At 41.2% G+C, this 23,337-nt stretch overlaps 1 protein-coding gene across 2 annotated transcripts in view; it reads left to right on the top strand.

Annotated features, from left to right (window-relative positions):
• Ube3c (ubiquitin protein ligase E3C) overlaps positions 1-23,085 on the top strand; it is a 100,981-nt gene extending 77,896 nt beyond the window's left edge. For both annotated transcript variants that reach the window (XM_021662259.2, XM_021662260.2), the window contains exons 19-23: positions 2,146-2,358; positions 7,426-7,614; positions 7,727-7,793; positions 13,066-13,196; positions 21,656-23,085. In XM_021662259.2, the coding sequence (XP_021517934.1) occupies positions 2,146-2,358; positions 7,426-7,614; positions 7,727-7,793; positions 13,066-13,196; positions 21,656-21,826 (771 nt within the window). In that variant the 3' untranslated portion in view covers positions 21,827-23,085. The remainder of the gene's footprint in view (positions 1-2,145; positions 2,359-7,425; positions 7,615-7,726; positions 7,794-13,065; positions 13,197-21,655) is intronic.
• The last annotated feature ends 252 nt before the right edge of the window (positions 23,086-23,337 follow it).

The raw sequence follows: 23,337 nt of genomic DNA, 5'->3' as shown, positions 1-23,337 counted from the left end.
GACGTGAAGGAACTCAAACCTCTATGGAACTATAGGAATTGGTTTCTTAGCATGTTAGGCTTTAGGAAAATGAGTCAGTCATGGCCTGCTCAGAGTGATGCTTGTATTTAGAAGAGTGTTCAAGAGTAGCAACCAAGCTGTTAACCAAGAAACTTGACAAAGATTGGTTATGGCTTTCAAATTTGCCTCTAAGAATAAAACACTAAAAATATGGGGTGGTTTTTGTTTATTTGTTTGTTTGTTTATATGTCCATTTGCCGTGGTACACATGAGTAGTAAAGTTCTCTCCTTATGCCAAGTGGTCCCAAAGGTCAGGCTTGGCAGTAAGAGCTTTCACTATCTGAGTGACCTCACCACAGCCTCTAAAAATGTGTTGTTTTTAAAGCTCACCAGACATTTCTGAGCCTGAATTGCATTTTACAACCATGGGCCGTTGAAATATTTATCGTGTGGCATGACTCTCTGACCTGATGTTAGAAACTTTACATAATTTTACTTTCCATCTCTGCTAGGGAATCTCTGGAGATCTACATAGTAACTCACTAACACTAATTAATTTAGTGGGTGTCAGGAAGTGCAACTTCCAGCCACAGTGAGATGCTCCATTGCCTCAACCACCAGGGCAAAGATTAAAAAGCTGGCAGTACTGACAGGTGGGAGTGTGAGGGTCAGCGGTAGTCCTCACACACCTAGCATTTTTGAAACTTTAAATGATGTCTTCCCTGTGCTGGTCACCTCTGTGCTCTGTTTTCTGTTCCTATGTATACGTTCATAAAGTCCATAAATAGAAACACCACACATATCCATCACCAGGTAAACAAGGTGAATCTATCACACCACAGTAAATGAAAGAATTACCGAAACCTGGTTTTTGCCATATTATGAGGAGTCTTAAGAGTGGTTAAACTTACTGATTGAGGGAGCAGAGTAAGAGTAGATCTGTGGAGGGGGTTCCCTGAAGTTACTCAGGTATAACCAAATTAAAAAAATCATCAAAGGGGCTAGAGAGATGACTCAGAGTTTAAGAGCACTGTAAGCTCTTCCAGAGGACCTGGGTTCAGTTTCCAGCACTCACATGGCAGCTCACAACTGTCTATAACTCCGTTTTCCAGGAGATTCAGCACCTGCATGCAGATATACATACAGGCAAAACACCAGTGCACATAAAATAAAAATAAATTATTAAAAAAAAAAAAAGAAATGCACCAAATGGTCATGCAAGGTTTATCTATACTACAGTGTAAATAATTGCAAAAAATGTTAGCGATAAGGGTAGGAATAACTTACAGTGAAGACATTTATTCTCTTTTTTAGGAGTGTGTGTGTATATGTATGCATGTGTGCTCCATATGTATTCAGTTCATAGAAGCCAGAGGTATATCTTAGTTCTTCTGGAGCCAGAATTACAGGTAGTCGTGAGCCACCTGATATGGGTGCTAGGAATTGAACTTAGGTCTTCTGGAAGAACAGCAGTCTTCTGAATTACAGAAGTAGAGTGGGCAGCTATATTTACAGTGCTCATGTGACCGTGTCTGTAACCTCTTGGGAGCTGTGTTCTGACTTTACTACACCCTATCTGTGAACATGCTCTCATTTGGAAATACGTAGTCAAGTTAAAATTTAAAGTCATGCTGAATTAGAAGAGGTCCCAAAACCAAATGGCAGTGACTTTCTAAGATAAAGGAAAAACGTAACACAAAATTGACCCACAGTGAAGGCAGCAGGTGCAGAGGCAGGAACTGGTGGGATACAGCTGAAGCCATGGATGCCAGAGTGTCCAGAGCTGCTAGGAACTTGAAGGGGAGTAAAAGATCCATCTGTAGAGCTGTGAGATAGTACTCTGGTGTGTTTGAGTTTCTGTTTGAGGTCATTTGGTACTCAACATACTGCAACCCTAGAGTGCTCATATCTGACTGTTTATGGAAAACATTTGCTGACCTACTGTAGCATGAAGGACTTAAAAGTCCCATTTGGTGTCAGCACTCTGGTTTCAGCCCTGGCCTGGCACATGGTACATGCATTGTATATTATCATGGAAGCAGGGTCTGCCTCTCAGGACAGTGTCGCTATTGAATCAGCCTGGTTAAAGAAGCATGCAGATAATATTGAATGTTAATCCCTGTCTGCCCTCTGGTCTTTCTGAAGGCTCTATATGAAAACATGCTGGTGGAACTACCCTTTGCTGGCTTTTTCCTATCTAAGCTGCTGGGAACCAGTGCAGATGTCGACATTCACCATCTGGCCTCGTTGGACCCTGAAGTCTATAGGAACTTGCTTTTCCTCAAGAGCTATGAGGAAGATGTGGAGGAGCTGGGACTGAACTTTACAGTAGTGAACAATGACCTGGGGGAAGCCCAGGTAAGCTGGGGAACATTTTATCCTTTCAGTGGGAATGTGCTCCTCCTGCTGCTGTCGCCATGGCATTGTCCTCAATTGGAAAGCACTTTTGGCTGGGGTGTGTCAGCCATAGCAGCTCAGGCCTTCCAGCTCACGCCTGTTCTCAGCATCTTTGTAGGGAGAACATGCCCTGCCTGGCAGTCCTTCCCTCTGAATCGTACCCTTAGTTGTGCTGGAGCTGGAGCATCTCTCATTTCCATACTGGAGATGGACTGCCAGACTTTCCATCCCTCATATCTACCTGGTTGCACCTGCTGTGTTCATCCTATTTACAAAAAGAAAGGCCTGTATTAGAGTCAGATTAGTTTTTGTTTTTTCTTTGGCTTTTGTTGTTTGATGTGTACGTGTTTGTGTTTTGTGAGACAGGGTTTCACTATGTGGGTGAAGCTGGCTGGTCTCAAACATACTGGTCTGCCTACTTCATTTCCTGTGTGCTAGGATTAAAATATGTAACACTGGGGTGTCCTGGAAATCATTATGTTGACCAAGCTGGCCTTAAACTCAAATCACTACCACTCGGCATCCAAACTAGTTTTCTTGATACCAGCTTTATCATTATAGAAGTCACATTTCATGAAATTCACCCTCAAAGCTGTACATACTGATAAGTGCTGTAATCCCAGCAACGGAGAGGCTGAGGAAGCAAAATCAAAAATTCTAAGTCGTGTTGGGCTCTATCCAGAATTTGTCTCAACAAAGAAAAAAACATACCTCAACTTCATGATTGGATCATTATTAGCCCCCAGACCAAATGTGAGTTCACGAAGCACAGGTTATAAAATGTAAAGTATTAACAAGTTGTAGGTGAAAACTCTTTTATTAACAGTTCATGCTAGAGTTGGAACCCAGGGTCCTGTGTGTACTAGGCTGGTACTGTTCCTCCAAACATCATTGATAGCCCTTGATGTAGAGCAGTAATTTCTTTCTGAGTTTAATAGTTGGGTTAGTAACTACTTTAAATTTTGTTTTCCATTTTGAGCTTGTTTGTTTGTTTGTTTTGTTTTGTTTTTCTAGATAGGGTCTCACTGTGCAGTTCTAGAACTCACAGTGTAGACCAGACCAGGCTGTCCTCGAATTCACAAAGATTCACCTGCCTTTGCCTTCCAAGTACTGGAATTAAAGGCCTGGGTGTTGCACTGGCCAAATTTTGTTCCTTTTTTTCTTTTCTTTTCTTTTTTGCTGTTGTTGCTGTTGTTGCTGGTGGTGTATGGTTTGTTTTGTTGTTGTTGTTGTTGTTTTTTGAGGCAGGGTTTCTCTATGTAGCCTTGGCTGTCCTGGACTTGCTTTGTAGACCAGGCTGGCCTCAAGCTCACAGCAGTCCACCTGCTTCTGCTTCCTGAGTGCTGGGATTAAAGGCGTGCACCACCACTGCCCGGCCTGTCATTTGATTCTAATGTAGGATTTTCAAAGGTCATCAGTGCATGAAATACAAGTAAAATTCTGGTGTATGTTCACATAATTCAAACAGCTAGAAAAAAGGAGTTTGTTTGGTTTTATCATTGAAAAAAATGATAAGAATTGGTGGAAATATGTTTAACCTGATTTAAATATAGACATATATCATCACATAGGAACCATAAATGCGTACAGTTTTTGTTTTTATGTATCAAGTAGAAAATAAATTTAGGGGATTGAAGAGGAATTTCAGTCCATAAAATGTTCGCTGCTCAATCATGAGGACCTGAATTAATCCCCATTGCCCATATAGGCCAGATGTCATGACCTGGAAACATCCTGGAAGTGTTCTATGGCAGGGTTCCAGAAGTCACCAACTAGTCACACCCAGGGAATAAGTGAACTAGGAAGAGATTGTTCATGCTGAGCCTGGTGTTACAGACCTGTAATCCCAGCATTAAAAAGCAGTGAAGTTTGTACCATCTTAAGGATGCTTTCGTTGTACAGCCAGTGCGTGTGCTACTGTTGCCATGTATCTTGTTATCTTGGTAGCATGATCTCTTAGTTAATATTTCTGTTACTATGATAAAACACTGACCAAAAGCAATTGGGAAGGAAAGAGTTTATTATTTTTTAGCATTGAGTAGTCAGAGCAGGAGCAAGGAAAGAACCCAGAGGGAGGAAATGATACAGAGCTGCTTCTTGCAGCTTGCTCAGCCTGCTTTCTTACAGAACCCAGGACTACCAGCCCAGCAGTGGCACTGCCCACAGTGAGCCGTATTTTTCCACATCAGTCACCAATCTAGAAAATGCCCTACAAGGCCAGTCTGACGGGGACATTTTCTCAATTGAGGTTCCCTTTTCCCAGATGACTCTTTCCTATGTCAAACGAACGTAAAGACTAGTTTGCACACATGATTAGTACTGTGAGGTGCTGCCTGAGGCAGCTGCTGGTAACATAGAATTTTCCTCTGCATTAAGAAAGGTAATGTAGAAATTGCTATACCAAAGATCTGACTAGAAGAATAAAGCAACACAATGTAAAGCAGCTTTAAGGGACTTCTGCAGAAGTAGATAAAATCGTGTAGATCTCTGCCGTGTGCCACTACCCTTCCTCTATAAAATAGCAGTTCTGTTCCCAGGGTATTTCCTTTAGTGTGAGCAATATGTCTGTTCTTAATCCAGTAATGAAATTAAATGTTTAGATGCTGGTGTATTCATGTTTACTGGAGGAAAAAGTCAGTCGTGTAACCAGACCATAAGTAATCATGAGCAGTTGGGCTGGAATCATAAGACCTTGATTGGAGTCCTCGATTTTCTTCTTGGCTGTGTTGCCTTAGTCATAGGGCCTTCCCTGTTGCGGGAGTAGCTGTAGTGTTGTTATAGCTGGCCTTCAGAAGTGCCAAAGGAAGACACCTACAAGGAGAGTTTCCCTGTGCTGTGTGTGTGTGTGTGTGTGTGTGTGTGTGTGTGTGTGTGTGTGTGTGTATGTGTGTTGTTTGTTTCGTTGCACTGCTAGGCGTGGAACCCAATATCTCATCATGCTGGTCATTTCCTTTACCACTAAGCTATGTCCATGACCTTCCTGCTCAAGCTTCAAAGAATATCTTAATGTACTCATGAAACCTAGAATTGTGGCACATTTGAGTGACTTTTAAATAAGCATAGATTAAACATAGATGTTTAGTTTCAGCCTGAAAGAAGATTTTAAATTGAAGGTAGTGTCACAATTTTATTAAGTTATTAAAAATTCCACTGTTGTCTTATTAGGCAGAATAATTGGTGGTCTTGGAAGTCCCTTTAACTGAAAACTTAATTTTTTTTCTTTGTCTTCACATCATACAATCACATCATCATCTATTACCTACCTTAATCCATTTAAAGGAAGCAGTGTTTTTATATATGGAAATATAATAGCCAGCCTCAGGAGGCCTGGTTAACAGATGAACTGTCAGCTGAATACAAGCAGAGGAATTAAGGTAATGAACAGTCCTCACTTAGCCTGGAGACAATGGCTTGAAAGCCCATAGTGAGATTTGATGGGTCCCAAACTGAGAAAGCAAATTAGTAAGAAAGATTGAATATCTAAAATGTGAAATACTGCAGCAAGGGAATCAGCCGAGTTTAGCATTCAAGTTTAAAGCTGCTTAACTTTTATAAAAGAGTAATTTTACCATGCCTTCCAGTACCAGGTTAGTTAAAGTTCTTCACCTCACATTGAAATATCCTAAAGTGGTAAACTTGGGGGGTCAAAAGCCACTACTCAGGTTAGTAGTATGTTCTTGTTATGCTCGAGATATAAAGAGCCTAAGAGCTGGGGAGAGGTGGTGGTGGTGCCAATAGTTCTGTGATCTGTATTATAAGCGCCTTCCCCAGACACAGAGCCCATTTCAGACCATCGCTCCTAGTTCACTAGCAGGAGTGCCATTGTTAATGTGGGTACACAAAAATGTCTTTACTCCTTTATTTTGAGCCCCTAACCTGTGCCACCATTTTGTGGCGCAGGATGACCTTGAATTAGCTGTCAGCCTTTTCCAAGTGCTAGTATGAAGCCCTACACTTGATTTTTTTTTTTTTTATATTCCTTATCTATGGAATAGGTAACCTCCACTAATCCCAGAAATGCATTTCTTTTACATAGTTATAAACAAGGCATTTCAGAACATGCTACCACATCTGTGGTGTTCTTCTCTGTATGTGAAAGTTCACACAGTCACGGTACCTATTGTTGAGGCAAGGGCTCGTGTTAAGGTGAGAGCTGCATTTCCACTACGCTGCTTTCACACTGGCTCCACCATGACATTTACAGAGCTGTTTTCAGATTCATTGTAGAGTTAGAAACACAGAGTTAGTAACACAGTGTTCTGCATCTTGTAGCCAGACCATGGTGGCCCATGCCTTTAATCCCAGCACTTGGGAAACGGAGGCAGGCAGGTCTCTGTGTGAGTTTAAAGCCAACCTGGAATACTGCAAGTTCCAGGACAGCCAGGGCTACATACAAAGAAACCCTGTCTTGGAAAAACAAACAAACAACAACAATAATAACAAAAATATGGTGGGGCAGGGGGCAGGAGAAGCACAGTGTAGCTGTATAGGAGAGCCAATTTTTTGTTTTGTCTTTTTCTTTGTTTTGCATTTTGTTTTTAATGGAGTTTTTACTGTGTAACTCAGGATAGACTAGAAATCTTTCTGCCTTAGCCTTCCAAGTTACGGAATTAATAGGCATGTCAATATATCTTTCTCCCTTTCCCTCAAAAATCATTTACCGCTGTCCTTTAAATCAAACATTTTACAGTAGAAGCAACATTCTAAAACTATTAAGGGAAATATGATGAGTGTTTATTTTCCAGAATGATTACCTTGTTCCTTCTGACTAAAATGATCCTCTGATTCATAACTTTGCCCTTAATGACTCTACTTTTTTAAAATGAGGTTGTCACAATTCCATTACTTCATGATTCCTTGGTGCTGGGAGAAGACAGGATACTTAACGATAGAAAGACAAACGGTGCTGCCTCATTGCCATAGCTATCCTGTGTGCCTATGCTGCTGTTGTCTGTTGCATTCTTGTTTTCTGAAACCTTTGTTTTCCAGTTTTGCACACCTCTAAAACCCTGTGCTTTATGTTTACAGGTGGTTGAACTAAAATTTGGTGGGAAAGACATCCCGGTAACTGGGGCTAACCGAATTGCCTATATCCACCTGGTGGCTGACTACCGGCTGAACAAGCAGATCCGACCACACTGCCTAGCTTTCCGCCAGGGCCTGGCCAATGTTGTGAGCCTAGAGTGGCTCCGAATGTTTGACCAGCAGGAAATTCAGGTGTTACAACTATTACTGTCAAAGACCCAGTTGTCTAAGGAAATAAAACACTCTCTGAACATCTCTCTTCAGGTTTACAATTTTAATCTTTTTCCCTCCCCCCCCCCTCCAGGTATTAATTTCTGGTGCACAAGTTCCTGTAAGTCTGGAGGACCTAAAATCCTTTACAAACTATTCAGGTATGTGGCACCACATTTGGGTGTGTCTTTCCGATAGGTCAGTTATCCCTGTAACCTTATATTCCTGTCTTCTGTCTACCTTACTCTGAATCACTGTCCTCAGTCACTTGCAGAGCTACCAGCAATTACAAGTATGAGCGTTTTCTGATTGTTATAGTGTTCTGTATCTTATGTAATTTTTCTTCATAACTTACCTTTTTTATTTCTACTCATAGACATTTAGCGGTTTCCAATCTTGTTTTTAAAGGGGGTGACATGCTGGGTACAATGGTACTTTCCTTTAATCTCAGCATGTGGGAGGCTTAGCTGTGAGTTGTGGGCCAGCCTGGTCTATATAATAGTGAGTTACCAGGCAGCCAGGTATGTATAGAGACTTTGTCTCAAAAGCATAGGCTACTGTACCACTCTGTAGTTAAATTTTGCTTACCATGTGTGAGTCTCTGGCTTCCAGTCATAGCACATGAATTATTAACTGAATGAATAAATAAATAAAACAGTACTAGTCATTCTATTACCATAAGAGAAATACTAGTAAAAGACTGAAAATTTAGATTCAGGACTTGGCAAGATGGCTCAGTGGTCAAAACCACTTTCTGCTTGGGTTTGAGAATCGGAATTCAGATTCCATGCACTCACATAAAAAGTCAGGTGTGGCCATATATACTTGTAGTCCTGGGGTTCAAGAGGAGGAAAGGCAAGAGGATTGTTGGACTTGCTGGCTGCCAGCCTAGCTCCAAGTTTAGTGCAAGACTCCTTATTAAAGGAATAAGGCAGAGAATTATAGAGTAGGACACTGAACATCCTCCTCCAGACACTGCATGCACACAGGTTTATATAAAGGCATGTGCCCACCACCACCTGGCTTGTTTTTGTTTTTGTTTTCTATTTTTGTTTTTCAAGACAGGGTTTCTCTATGTAGCCTTGGCCGTCCAATACTCGCCTTTGTAGACCCAGGCTACCCTCAAATTCACAGAGATCTACCTGCCTCTACCTCCCTGAGCGCTGGGGTTACAGGTGTGCGCTACTGCGCCATGCCCCCACCTTCTTTTGTTAAGTAGTCTCTTCAAATTGACTTACACTGAATATGGTGGTGCATTCCTTTAATCCCAGAACTCAGGAGGTAGAGGTATGGGGTGTAAGTGGGGAGGGTGTCTCTTGAGTTTGAGGCCAGCCTAGAGTACATAGTGAATTTCCTGCCAGCTAGAGCTAAACCCTAGGATTCTTTGTCAAAAGTGGAAATTGATATTGCATAGATGGTCAGGAATGTCAGAAGTTGGAAATCTTAAAGCCAACCTGGGCAACTTAGCAAGATCTTGTCTCAATATAAAGAAAGTAACAAAAAGCTATTAATCTTGGTGTTGAGGTGCTTGATTACAGCTTGCTTGGGACTCTAGATCCAACCTCCAGTTTGAAAAGTGGCAGGGAGACTGATTTATTTTAGGTTAATAAATAAGATGGGTTTCTGAAAAACAAAAAGTTCTATGCACAACCCAAGAATTGATCGTTCCACTGATAACATAAAAAAGAATACATTGCAATTGAACCCAGTAATGTAAGCACAAGATACATAATGAAAACTGAAAAAAAAAATTGTAAGAAAGTAAAAGTGATCTAGCAGGGCCAAGGAGACACACAGGTCTTTAATCCTAGCATTGGGAAGGCCGTGTGGTATGTGATCTGTAAATTGGGTTCAAGGACTACTGAGTTGGATAGCCAGGGCTATAGTGTTTAAAAAAAAAAAAAATAAATAAAAATGAAAGAAAGAAATTAAGGGAGATTTAAATAAACGAAGAAACTATTTTCATTGACTGAGGGACTTGCTATTGTTAAAATGCTAAGTATCTCCAAATTGACCTATAAATTCAGTCTGTGTGTCAGAAGCCCAACAAAGTTTACAACAAAGCTACTAATTTTAAATTTTCTTTGCTAACATAACAGATCTACAGTAGCCAAATCAGTTTTTTTCCCAGATTATTTGTTTATTTTATGTGTATGTTTTGTTTCCAGTGTATGTTTGTGCATCACATGCACACCTGGTGCCCACAGAAGCCAGAAACATTAGATTCTCTGGAGCTAGAGTTCTCAGCTGTTGTGAACCACCATGTGGATGCTGGGACCCAAATCTGGGTCTTCTGCAGGAACAGCCAGTGCTCCAACTATTCAGCCATCTCTTCAGCTTTAAAGAAGGAATTCGTTTTCTTGGTTTAAAAATTAGGAAATAGCACAGTGGCAATGAGGCAGTGGCATGGGGACAGATAAACTCAAAAACCAGAGTTCACAACACATCCTGGTGTTCAAGTTTGGCTGCTTTTCCAACAAGCACCAAGACCATCCAAACAGCTTAGAGGCCATCTTTCTTGTCAACTTTCTTGTGAACTGACTTTACACAATTTCCCAGTAGTAACACAGAATGGAATGGCCCTACTGACATGAGTGAAATCTGTGAAATTTAAAATTAGCAAGAAGGTCAAAGTCTTCATATTTTTGGGCTAGTCAAACAGTTTAAGTTAGATTGGACTCAGTCAAAGTCCCGCTCTTTCATGTTTCATAAGATACCATTAAGAAAATTAAGTAAGTCAGGCACGGTAGCACATGCCTGTAAGCACTCAGGGAGATACAGGCAGGCAGATCTCTTGAGTTTGAGGCCAGCCTGGTCTACAAGGAGTCCAGGATAGCCAAGGCTACACAGAGAAACCCTGTCTCAAGGAAAAAAGGACTTAGTTTCCATCACCACCAAATAATGAAAAATCAGAACAAGCCAGTCAGTGGTAGCACATGCCTTTAATCCCAGCACTCAGGAGGCAGAGACAGATAAATCTCAGGATAGTCTAAACTATAGAGTGAGTTCCAGGCCAGTCAGGGCTACACAGAGAAACCCTGTCTCAAAAGCAAAAACAAAACAAGAAATTGTTTTATGTGTATGGGTGTTCTGCCTGAATGTGTATTTGTATATCATGTAGTGTCAGAGCCTCTGGTACTTGAGTTATAAGTAGTTGTAAAACACCATGAAGGATGCTAAGACTCAAACTTGGGTCCTCTTGTGGAGTAGCCAGTACTCATAATTGCTGCACTATATCTCCAGCCTCCTCTCTTTAAATATTTTTACCAGTGTGTGTGTGTGTGTGTGTGTGTGTGTGCGTGCGTGCGTGCGTGCGTGCGTGTGTGCGTGTGTGTGTGTGTGTGCGCGCGCACAACAGCATTTTTGTGATGGTCAGAGAACAACTTGTGAAAGTCACTTCTTTTAATATGGGAAACCAAGAAGTTTAGGTCAGATCATCAGGTTTTGTGGCAGGTGCCTAGACCCAGTGAGCTCGTGTACAGGCCCCAGCATGGATGAATCTTGAGCCCATTGTGCTAAGTGAAAGAGACCAGACAAAAAGGACAGGTAGCAGATGGTTCTGTTTATATGAGGTACCAGAAAGAGGCTCATAGACTCATAAAGGAGACTGAACTGGAGATTAATAAGGAAAAAGGCAGGGTAGGGATCCTACTACAGTTGAAAGTGATAGTTGTATGGAAAAATAAATGGGATCAATGCTCTTGAATTGTCACAGTGGTTTAAGTGGTAGGTTTTATGTTGTATGTTTTACCACAAAATAAAAAAGAAAGTATAGGACTAAAATGTTCTTGCTGCCAGGCCTGAGGACCTGATTTTGATCCTAGAGACCCACATGGTAGAAAAAGAAAAACCACAGATACACACTAACTAAATATACAAATATAATTTTTAAATTAAAAAAAAAAATCTAAGCTAGGCATAGACGTCAGGAAGCTGAGGCAAAATTTCTGTGCTCAAGACAAATCTGGACTACAAAGTGAGACCAGAGGGAGACAGGTGGAAAGGGGAAAGAAGGAAAAAAAACTAATTAAGGTTCCTGTGTTCGATTAAAAGGCATTTTGTATGCACCATTTGTGGAGTTAGAGACAGTGGGTCAGAAGTGCCCATGGAATCTTCATGAGAAAAATGGAATTATTCTAAATCTGGATGTGTTGGTGATTCTAAATTTACTAAAAGTCACTTAAATTTGCGTGCGTGTGTGTGTGTGTGTGTGTGTGTGTGTGTGCATCTTTTTCTTCTGTAGTTCCTGTTTGAAACCTAATCTTACATAAAAACAGATAATGCCATAATATAAGGCATTAAATAAGGTCATAGTATCTGCACTCTCCATTCATATGTTAAGAAAATGCCATCATTCTGACCTTTCTTTGCCAAGAAATTGCCCTGGGTTGTTTTCCTTCCCTGTCTGCACGGCGAGCTTATAACTTTAAGGATTCCAGCTATTCCAGTAAATAGATATAAAATATTACCATAATCATTTTGGTGCCAATTAATGCACTTAAGATATCTTATTGATGTTATTTCTTAGAGTATTAACAATGAGGGGACAATATATAGCAATTATTTTAGTTTTAGGAAGCACTTAATGAGATTAAAAGCTATAAGTAGCATATAGTACATTTTAGAATTGTGTCTAATCACAGGCAGGGTTGGTTGTCAGCCACAGTCTGAACCTTATTATCAGAAAGGGAGACAATAAAATTATCAAGACAAGGAGATCACATTGGCCAAATGCCTAGCTCTCTGAAGAAGATGTCAGGGTCTGCCATTTTTTTAGATGTATAGCCAAGTGTCAGTTCCTGCTCAAGAAGGGTCTACTGCACATGGTCTTGGTTTCTAGTGTTTGCTAGGCATCATTTCATGCCCTCATCTTGCTATTCTGGCTTGTTCCATCTTGGTCACACCTGCCCCTCTACCAAGGACCAGAGGCAGGTATCCTCCAGTTTGGCTCTTAGAAAACCTACTCCCCTCTCTGACAGGCCCCTCAAAACATTGGTGTTACACTCCCAAATTTGTTGCTTCTGCATTGATTTGTGTGTGGGGGGGGTTGTTTGTGGTTGGTTGGTTTTGTTTGTTTGTTTTGGAGACAGGGTTACTTTGACTGTCCTGGAACTCGCTCGTAGACCAGGGTGGCCTCAAACTCAGAGATCACTGGTTTCTGTCTCTTAAGTGCTAGGATTAAAAGTATGTGCCAGGACTGCCCAGCTTGTTTTGTTTTGGTTTTGTTTTGGTTTTTTTTTTTTTTTTTTTTTTTTGAGACAAGGTCTTTCTGTGTAGCTTTGGCTATCCTGCATTCACTTTGTAGACCAGGCCAGCCTCGAACTCAAAGTGATCCACCTGCCTCTGCTTCCCAGAATGCTGAGATTAGAGGTGTTTGCCACTATATCTGGCTCAATTTTATTTTTAATGCATCATGTGCTCATTTTGTTGTAGGGGGCTATTCTGCCGATCATCCAGTCATTAAAATCTTTTGGAGAGTTGTAGAAGGTTTCACTGATGAAGAAAAGCGCAAATTGCTGAAGTTTGTAACAAGCTGCTCTCGCCCCCCTCTCCTGGGGTTCAAGGTATGCATTTTTCATGCCATTTTTCTTTAAAACCATACAGACCTGACTACTATATGGTTATTGTTTCTGACCCATGTTAAGTACTAAGTGCTGTGATACTTGTACATAGGCTTTTGTTATCTAGAGAGCCTGTGTTTAAATAGGCTGCCTGGAATTGAAATCATCAGCCTCATCAATCCATGGTGATCCATTTCTACTCTGAATTGAAGACTATACAACCTAAAATGTTGGTGTTGTGGAAATAAGCAGAAGTAGATTTTTGGTCATGGTTATTATTACCACTGGCTTTATATTATCCTAGCCTCATTTGATTACTTCTGAAAATAAGTGTTAATCTCATATAACTTGACTTACTGTTTTTTAGTCATTAAAATTATTTGTAGGTTTGGAGAAATGGTTCAAATTAATTAGTACTTTCCATGCAAGCAGGAGGACCTAAATTCAATACCCAGTTCCTACCAGACAAGGTGGTAAATGCCTTTAATCCCACCACTCAGGTGGCCAGGATTCTGATATCTGTGGGATGTAGGCTAACCTGGTTTACAAAGTGTGTTCCAAGCTATATAGTGAGATCCTGCTGTCTCCAAAACAAAACAAAATAAACAGATACCAATTACTCAGTTAAAGAAGGCTGGGCCTGTGATCCCAACACTAGAGAAATGAAGACAAGAGAATCCTTGGAACCTGCTGGCCAGCCAGTCAAGCTGAATTAGCAAGCTTGAAGATCAGTGAAAGACCCTATATTAAAACATGAATGGAGGGCCAGCAAGACAGCTCAGCAGGTAAAGTCACTTGCCCTGCCAGCTTGACTACTTGAGTATGATCCTGATTCAGTACTGTGCTCTTGTAATGTCAGCACTCTACAGTACTTTGAGAATTGGAGACTAGATGCTCCAGGTAACTAACGTGTATTACACAGTGCAGCAAAAATGCAGCATAAATTCTGCTTTGAAAGAAAGTGGTAGGAGAGAACATACTCCTTAAAGTTGTCCTGTGATCTCATTCAATTTACATGTACATACGTATACACACATACACACTATATATAGTGTGTATGTGTGTATACGTATGTGCATATATAGTGTGTGTGTGTATGTGTGTATACGTATGTGCATATATATATAGTGTGTGTGTGTGTGTGTGTGTGTGTGTGTGTGTGTAGTGTGTGTAGTGTGTGTGTGTGGTGGAGGACTATTGAGAAAGTTATCCAGCCTCTTGCTTACACATGCACACCCATACCCATCCACACAAACATACCACACACCAAACAAACAAACAAACAAACAAAAAAAACCCTATCTCAGAAAAACAACTACAAGAAAGTTGTCAGGAATCACGAAATGGAAAATATGAAAACAAGATGAACATGAACTGTTCAATAAAGAAAGTATACCAAGGCTGTTTCACCTAGGAAAGGAAAAGTTACATAGTAATGCATTCCTGTAATCTAGCACTTTGTGAAACTGAGGCAGGAGGACTAGTAGTTCCAAGCTGTTCCATAGTATATAGCAAGAACTTGCCTTCCAAGAAAGTTTTTACAATTGTGTCAGAGTCAGGAAAGCACATTGACCTTGTGGCTTCTCAGAGGTGGCTGTGAATACTCCAAAGCAGACAGACATAGAGAGAGGACATAGATCTGATGGGCTGCAAATAGTAAGAAACTCACCCTCTACGTATTTGGGGAAACAGCATCTGTTAAAAGCTAATTAGAGCTGATATGTTTAATAAATGGGATTGTTGCAGACAAAAATCGTTAAGTGCTGTGGAAAAATTGTTAAGTTACCATCAGGCCACACAGTAAATTGATGATGGTTTTTCTTTCTTAATTAATGCAAATCTTCATTGTATTGTATTTAATTACGTATAAAATGGTGCCCTTGACTCACATTTCAATAAAGAACTTCATCTTTTCAATTTTAAGATTCCAAGTAGGAAAGTCAATTAGCATTATGAAAGAAATAAGACACAGTGTTTCACTGTGAAGTGAACTTTCTATTTACAAAGACACTGATGACCCTTCCATCAAATCTCTGTCTTAAGTTTGTGATGCTTTTATTTCTGTTTCTTCAAGCACTTGAGTAGCTGGCTGCCCCTGTGTACTCAGAACTGCATATTTAGAAATGTAATGTTGCTTGAATCTGCTTTGCTTCCTATTCTTTATGGGAGATTCATTGTGACACAGTATGCTGTAATTAGAGATAAAAAGAGAAAGCTTTGTTTATGTTTGTGGTTTGTTTTGAGACAGGGTATTGTTAATATATTTCAGCCAGCTTCTGTTTCACTGAAACAGAACTTCAGGTTGTCCAGGCTGGCCTGTGATTCACAGCAGACCTCCTGCCTCCTATTGTTGGAATTTGCAGGACTGCAGCCTCACACTCAGACCCCAATAAGGATTTAAACATTATAGCCACACATAGATCTTAAAGTTTTGGTTTGACAGGACAATAGATAAACATTTAGGTCTTTTGTTTGTTTTAGATAAGGTCTCTGTTACGTAGCTCAGCCTCCCAAGTGCTTGGACTAAGGGCATGTCCTGCCATGCCTGGCACATCTAGATTTTTATATGGCACTTTCCAGGTTGTATCCTTATTCAGTGAGGAAAACATAAGATACATGCTGAGTTCAAGAGGCACATGCGGCAGTCTGGTGAAGTGGCAATTTCAGACTGCTAGCTGAGTGTGTCATGCCTTGTGTCAGGCTCCTCAGGAGTCCACTGTCACAAGGTAAATGTTGTTTAAATTTTGTTCTCTGTTCTGCTGTAATAGTTGAAAAGTAACTACTGTTTTTTACTTTGTTGGATATGTTTTTCCTTCTGACAAAATCTGTCAACAAAGCAAATGAGAAGCAGAGCAATAGTTAGGCAGAAGAAGAAAAGATTTTCCCATTCAGGCCGCTGTTATTCTTTGTTTCATTCATTAAGCTGCTGCTTTTATTCAGCATTATCTTGGGCTGGATATATAGCTTACAAGTAAAGCACTCGGTTAGCATGTAAAAACTCTGACTTAGAACCCAAGTACCACTTCAAAATATCAACTCTTTTTTTTTTTTTTGTAAATGTGTTAGGTATTCTTTTAATTTTAATTTGGAGGAGAAGAGGTACCTTAGTCAGGGTTACTATTTGGGGGCTGGAGAGATGGCTCAGAGATTAAGAGCACTGGCTGCTCTTCCAGAGGTTCAATTCCCGGCAACCACATGGTGGCTCACAACCATCTGTAATGGAATCTGATTTCCTCTTCTGGTGTGTATACATATAATAAATGAATCTTTAAAAACAACAAAAAAAAAAGAAAAAAGAAAACCATGACTAAAAGCAACTTGGGGAGGAAATAGTTTCTTTGGCTTACACTTCCACATCACTGTTCATCATTGAAGGAAGTCAGAACTAGAACTGAAGCTGGGTAGAAATCTGAAAGCAGGGGCTGATGCAGAGGCTATGCTGCTTGCTGGCTTGCTCAGCCTGCTTTCTTAAAGAACCAAGAACCATCAGCCCAGGGTTGGCCCCACCTGCAGTGGGTTGGGACCTCCTTCATTAATCACAAATCAAGAAAATGCCCTACAACAGTGGTTCTCAACCTTTCTCATGCTGTGACCCTTTACTATAGTTTCTCATGCTGTGGTATGGGTGACCCCCAACCATAAAAAAAAGTTACTACTTTATAATAGTAATTTTGCTACATTTATGAATCATAATGTAAATATCCATGTTTTCTGATGGTCTTAGGTGAGTCCTGTGAAGGGGTTATTCGACTGCTGCTCTAAGGCTTGCCTACAGCCTGATCTTCAGAAGGCTCTCTCTCCGCTGAGGCCCGCTCTCTAATGATGCCAGCTTTGTGTCAGTTGACTAGCCAGCACAGAAGGCTAAGGCCTTTCAAATGCTGGGACAACAGCCACAGCTTGAAGTATTTGTAATGAATGTTGTAGTGACCCAGAATGTGGCCTTAAATGATTTGTCTTTACTCAAGTCGCAGCAGCTGAAAAGCAGAGACCCCCAAAATCCCAGTCAACAGTCAGATATGCAGGTACCATTTTGTGGGCCTCATCTTGTTGACATCTGCAAAGAGGGGCGAACTAGACAGGCATCTGAAATCTATACTAGCCAAGCTGGGAGAATAAGCCAGTTCAGAGCACTCTCTGCTTTGTTATGTGTGGAAAAGAACACAGTCATAGCTCAGGTGTGAGATGGTACCTGATGGTATTCCTGGGTAATAATAAGGTGTTGCTGTTGGTTACTTGTACCATCTAGCCTTTCTTTCCTTGGCCCTCATATACAGGTCTGCAGTTACCATCAGCATCTAACAGATATGTATTTAGCCTACAGACATGTGTAATTGTGAACTTAATCACAAAGTTCTTTCTAGAGGTAGAGAGACACCTGTATCCATTGTAGCACCTGGAAAGCAGAGGCAGGAGGATCAGGAGTTAAGTCATCCTTTATTACATACTGAATTTAACACAAATAAGTCTCAAACAAACAAGTAGTTCTTTACACTCTGCCTGTGCTCCTATGCAGTGGGATGGGAACACTGCATAGTTAACAGAGAAAAAGACAAAGGCACAGAATGATGGCCATGGTGGGCTGATAGAGAATAAGAGAAGAAGCTGTACATGGTGGCACATGCCTCTAATCCCAGCACTCTGGGACGCAGAAATGGGTGGATCTCTGTGAGTTCAAGGCCAGCCTGGTCTACAAAGTAAGTCCAGGACAGCCAAGGCTACACACAGAAACCCCATCTCCAAAAACCAAGGTGGGGTGGGGAGAGAGGAAAACATTTTCTTCTTTGCATTAAATGTCTATTGACATACCTAAGAGATTGTGGGTATCTGTAATATAGAAATGAGGAGTTCTTAAAAATAAAGAATAAAATAAAAAGAGTTGCGGCATAGCTGGACAGTGGTGGAACATGCCTTTAGCCTTGAATCTCAGCACTTGAGAGGCAGAGGCAAGCCAGTCTCTGTGAGTTCAAGCCAGCCTGGTCTACAAAGTGAGTCCAGGACAGCCAGGGCTACACAGAGAAGCCTTGTCTGAAAAAGCCAAAAAAAAAAAAAAAAAGAAAAGAAGAAGGAGGAAAGGAAGAAAAGAAAAAGTAATGAGGGGTTCTGTATTATACATTAAAAATAACCAACATGAGCTGTGAGGGCGACTCAGCAGAGAACCTGAGTTCAGTTCACAGCACTCATGTGGCAGCTCACAAGCATATTTCAACTCCAGTTCAGACAATCCAATTCTCTGGCCTCTGAAGGCGCCACGCATGCATGTGGTGCACATACGTACATTCAGGCAGGCAAACGTTCATATGAAATAAAGATAAGTGAACCTTTAAAAACAACAATAATCAGCATGCACTGTCAGATCTTTAGATAGCATTCATTGGTACCATCTTGTCCACATACCCAGTACAGTAGACAAGATATTGCTGTAAACAAGCTGCATGTTCTTGGCTCATCTTTATGTTCCTGTCTATGACATGATTATATGGGAGAAACATTAGAAACCATTAGAAATTGTTTGTTTTTGGAGGTTTTTGTTTGTTTGTTTGCTTGTTTTGTTTTGTTTTTCAGTTTTTAGGTTTGAATCTTTCTTGGCAGCAACAAACAGATGTAACTTTTCCTCAGATCTTGTTGCAAGCAAGGTGGGAGAGGAGACTCATCCCTGGGCTGGAATTGGTCTGTGGGTTCAGCACCCTGTCACCTCTAACCAAGTGATGCTAGTGTCCACACACAACTATAGTCATGTTCAAAGTATATATCATTTCATCACCAACTAAAACTTTCTAGAAAGAGCTTTTCTAGTTAGCCGTTAGGTTACATAGAGAAAAGCTAGAGTAAAGTCCTCAGAGCTGTCCCTTTCATTGAGTATCAGCTCTGAAAGTTCATTAACACCTGGAAGCCATCTTGCCCTTCACACAAGTTCAGACTGTATTGCCAGTTCAAAACAACAAAAAACAAAATGAAACATTTATGGGGCTGGTGAGATGGATGGTTCAGTACCTGCTTCCAAACCTGATGACCTGAGTTTGATTGCTGTGTCCCACGTAGTTGAAAGTAGGAACTAACTCCTGTGAGTTGTCGTGTGACCTCCATATGTGTTTCATGGTTTATGATTTAGTTTTTATTTATTTTTTGTTTTGTCTGTCTGGAAAGACGGGGGTTCTCTATGTGGCCTTGGCTGTCCTGGAACTTACTCTGTAAAGCAGACTGGCTTTGAACTCAAGTAGATCTACTGCCTCTGCCTCCCGAGTGCTGGGATTAAAAGCCTTCACCACCATTCCCTGGCTCAATTTAAAATTTTTTGGTAACTTGAAATCATGCTGGCTATGTGGGTAAGCCTCCAGTGAACAGGTCCCTCAAATTACTTGCTCTCTGTATAAAGATTGTACTTTGCTTGCATTTCTGTCATGTTTGTTTGTGTGTGTTGTTGATACATCTACATGGCTTCTAAGTTCAGTATGCATACTATAGTTTATATGACATGACCCGACTTACTCTTGCTGTCTTCTCCCTTTTGAGCATTTTCTTTCTCCTTCTGTCTTGCTTCTCTCTCTTTTCCTCCCTCTTTTTTGAGATGTAGATCTGACTTAGTAGTATGGTCCAGCTTCAAACTCACAATTCAATCTTAGTCCTGCCTCAGTTTCCTAAGTAAGAGGTTTCCTAAGATAAGAGGTGGGTATCAGGAGCTGACGAGATGACTTACTAGCTAAGAGCTGTACCTCACAGCTGGCTATAACTACAGTTCCAATGATCTGATGCCCTTTTCTGAACTCTTTAGGCACCAGGCACACATGTGGTTCACATACATACATACATGCAAGCAAAATGCTCATACACATAAAACAAAAATAAACTAATTTTTTAAAGGGGGTTGGGTAGCCAGGTGTGGTGGCATATGCCTTTAATCCCAGCACTTTAGGAGACAGGCAGGCAGCTCTCTGTGAGTTCAAGGCCAGCCTGGTCTACAAAGTGAGTCCAGGACAGCCAAGGCTACCCAGAGAAATTTTTTTTTTAATGTATCAGTGTTCTCTCTGAAGAGGGCATCAGATTCCGGTATAGGCGGTTGTTAGCCACCATGTGGTTGCTGGGAGTTGAAATCAGGACCTCTGGAGGAACAAGACAGTGTTCTTACCTACTGAGTCATCTTGCCAGCCCTGAGAACTTCTACCTTAAAAAAAAAAACAAAAAACAGAAAGAGGAAGGGAGGGAAGGAAGGAAGGAGAATTCCAGGGCAGCCAGGGCTGTAACACAAAAAAACCAAAAGGGGGTGGGGAGGTGTACCACCACGTGCACCACATGCAGCTTGTCTTTCCAATTTTAATATAAGCATATTAAGCAATTTATCTAATCTTTGCCATAACTTGGAGCTGAATCCTCTATGTAATAGAAAAATAGGGCTAGAAAGATTGGTCAGAGCAGAGGACCCTGGTTCAGTTCCAAACACCCACATGGCAGCTCAGAACTGTCTGTAACTGTACTCCTAGAGGACCCAACACCCTCACACAGACATAAATACAAGCAAAACACCAGTGTGCATGTGCATGCATACACATGTGTATGTGTGTGGCTAGAGAGGTAACTCAGTAGGTAAAAGTACCTACCACTAAGCCTAACCACCTGAGTTCAGTACCCCAGCATATGTGGTAAAAGGAAAGAACTGACTCCAACTAGTTGTCTGCTGACTTCTACATGTTCTGTGACATGTACATCCACACACAAATGTTCACAAATAAAATAGAATTTTTAAAGATATTTACAAACATAATGAAGCCAGGTTGATGGTGGCAAATGTCTTTAATCCCAGCACTGGGGAGGCAGAAGCAGGTGGATCTTCGAGTTCAAGGTTAGCCTGCTCGGTAGATTGAAATCCATCACTGCCGTGGCCACACAGAAAAACCCTGTCTCAAAAAAAACAAAAATAGGGGCTGGAAAGATGGCTCAGAGGTTAAGAGCACCATCTGCTCTTCCAAAGGACCTGAGTTCAGTACCTAGCACCCATATGGCAGCTCAAAACTGTAACACCAATTTCAAAGGATCTTCACACCAATGCACATAAAATTAAACATCATTAAAAGAAAAACAAAAATAAATACATGCATGCATGCATACATACATAAAATATCGAAAAAGGCAAGGGTCTGGAGAGGTGGCTCAGTGGTTAAAAGCCCATACTGTTCTTATTAGAGGACCTGAGTTCAGTTCCCAGCACCCATGTCTAGTAGATTATAACCACTTAGAACCTCCGCTCCAGGAGTATCCAAACATTTCTAGAATTTGAGTACCTGCCCTCACATGCACAGACACACATACATGTTCATATACATAATTTAAAATAAAAACATTTTTTAAAAGAAAAAATACTTCTGGGAAAAGCAGCTGCCAGAGTATCAGTACATCTCTGGCAAGCAAGATCTGGTGGGCTCCAGGCTGTGCCAGAGCCCTCTAACCATATCCTGTGCCCTGTCTTCTAGGAGCTGTACCCTGCATTTTGCATTCACAATGGAGGCTCTGACCTTGAACGGCTACCTACAGCCAGCACCTGCATGAACCTGCTGAAGCTCCCAGAGTTTTATGATGAAGCCCTGCTTCGAAGCAAGCTGCTGTATGCCATCGAGTGTGCTGCTGGCTTTGAGCTGAGTTGAGCCCAGGGAACTTGATTTGACCCAAAGGCAGCCAGCACCTCCCAGACCCATGAGAGCACTCAGGCGGGACCCTTAGCTCTCCTCAGGCCTTCTATCTGGCATTCCTTCCTTTCTGATTTTTTTTTTTAGATGATTTTTATTGTGACATAGTCACTTACATAGATGGACATTGCTTTTCACATAACTTAACCATTGTTATGTGCCATGTGGCTGGTTTAGTAATTTTGCCAAGAAGAGCACAGGTTTTAGAGTAGTGACAACTCAGTGAAATTAACCAAAGATGAAGCTTTGGCCTTGCTGACCTAGTTTATATTCCCTCCTGGGTCAGATATCTGCAGACAGAATCTGGGGCTGATACACAAAGCCCTGAGCCACTGCTTCTCATGTGGTTGATTGTTTACAAGCCTAATTGTAGAAACTGAAGGCATTTTTCCTGCTGCCTTTTCCCAAAGTGGTTAGGCTTGGAAAATGGATAACACTAGTATTATTTTATTTGTGCTTTTTAAGCCATGTCCCCCAAGTGGGACTCGCATGTTTGTCTTCGGACTCCTGCTGACCTTTCATCATGAGGTTTGGACATGGCTGTGTGGGTGTGAGGTGGCTGCTGCCCTCATTGCTCTTTGCCTGTCTCTGCTTTGTGCCTGGAAAGCTTTCCAGGGAGGCAGAGGAGGAGGGTCCCTGCACTTCCTGAGATACTGTGTCAACCTGCAGTGAGTTGGCAGCTGGGGGATGGGGGCACTGCAGCTTTTATTAAAGTCATTTGAACCAAAGTGGCGGGCTGCGTCTCTCCCTGATCCACACGCCCTCCTGGCCCAGCAATACTGCCTATCATCTTGGGCATTTTGGGGGTTCTTACCAGGCCTCAGCACCTCTGCTTCCTGTCGCTGTTTTGATAAGAAGACAGTGTCCCTGGCATGTGTCATGGAAGAGCATCAGGCCAGGTGGTTCTCACTTAGGCACTTTATCAGGGTCCGACTTGTTGCATGGTGACCACAGCCTCTGCAGATAGGAAGCAGGGAAGCATCTGGGAGGTCAGCATGCAAGGATCAACATAGAGCTGGTGAAGACTCCAGATCCTGCGTTTCTACCAAGTCCAGCATCTTTGTGCTAGGAGGCTCTTTGTGCTGTTGGGGTTAGGTGACCAGAATTAGCAATATACTTTTAAATGTGGGAAAACAGAATGACACTTTTAAGACAATGACCATTATCAGACAAAATGTGTAATTTCTTAATTTGAATAATAAAGTGTTTAAATGCTATTTGTAGTCTTGATACATAGGAAGAAATAGCATCTATCCTTGATATATATTTTTTTTTTGTTTGGGGATGTTTATATTGAATGTCCTATATCTTTTTATTAATTTGTGTATTAGTATTTTAGAATTGAAGTATCTGAAACTGAAGATAAATTGGCAGTTTGCATATTTGTGGGTTTTTTTTCTGTCGGCTCTTCTGAGCTTATTTATTTGTATGTCCTGATGGATGAATATTTACATTAAATCTTTTCCCCA

Source organism: Meriones unguiculatus, chromosome 21 (assembly GCF_030254825.1).
Source record: "Meriones unguiculatus strain TT.TT164.6M chromosome 21, Bangor_MerUng_6.1, whole genome shotgun sequence".
Taxonomy (NCBI): domain Eukaryota; kingdom Metazoa; phylum Chordata; class Mammalia; order Rodentia; family Muridae; genus Meriones; species Meriones unguiculatus.
Note: the sequence above shows the minus strand (reverse complement) of the source record. Positions and strands in the feature narration are given on the sequence as shown.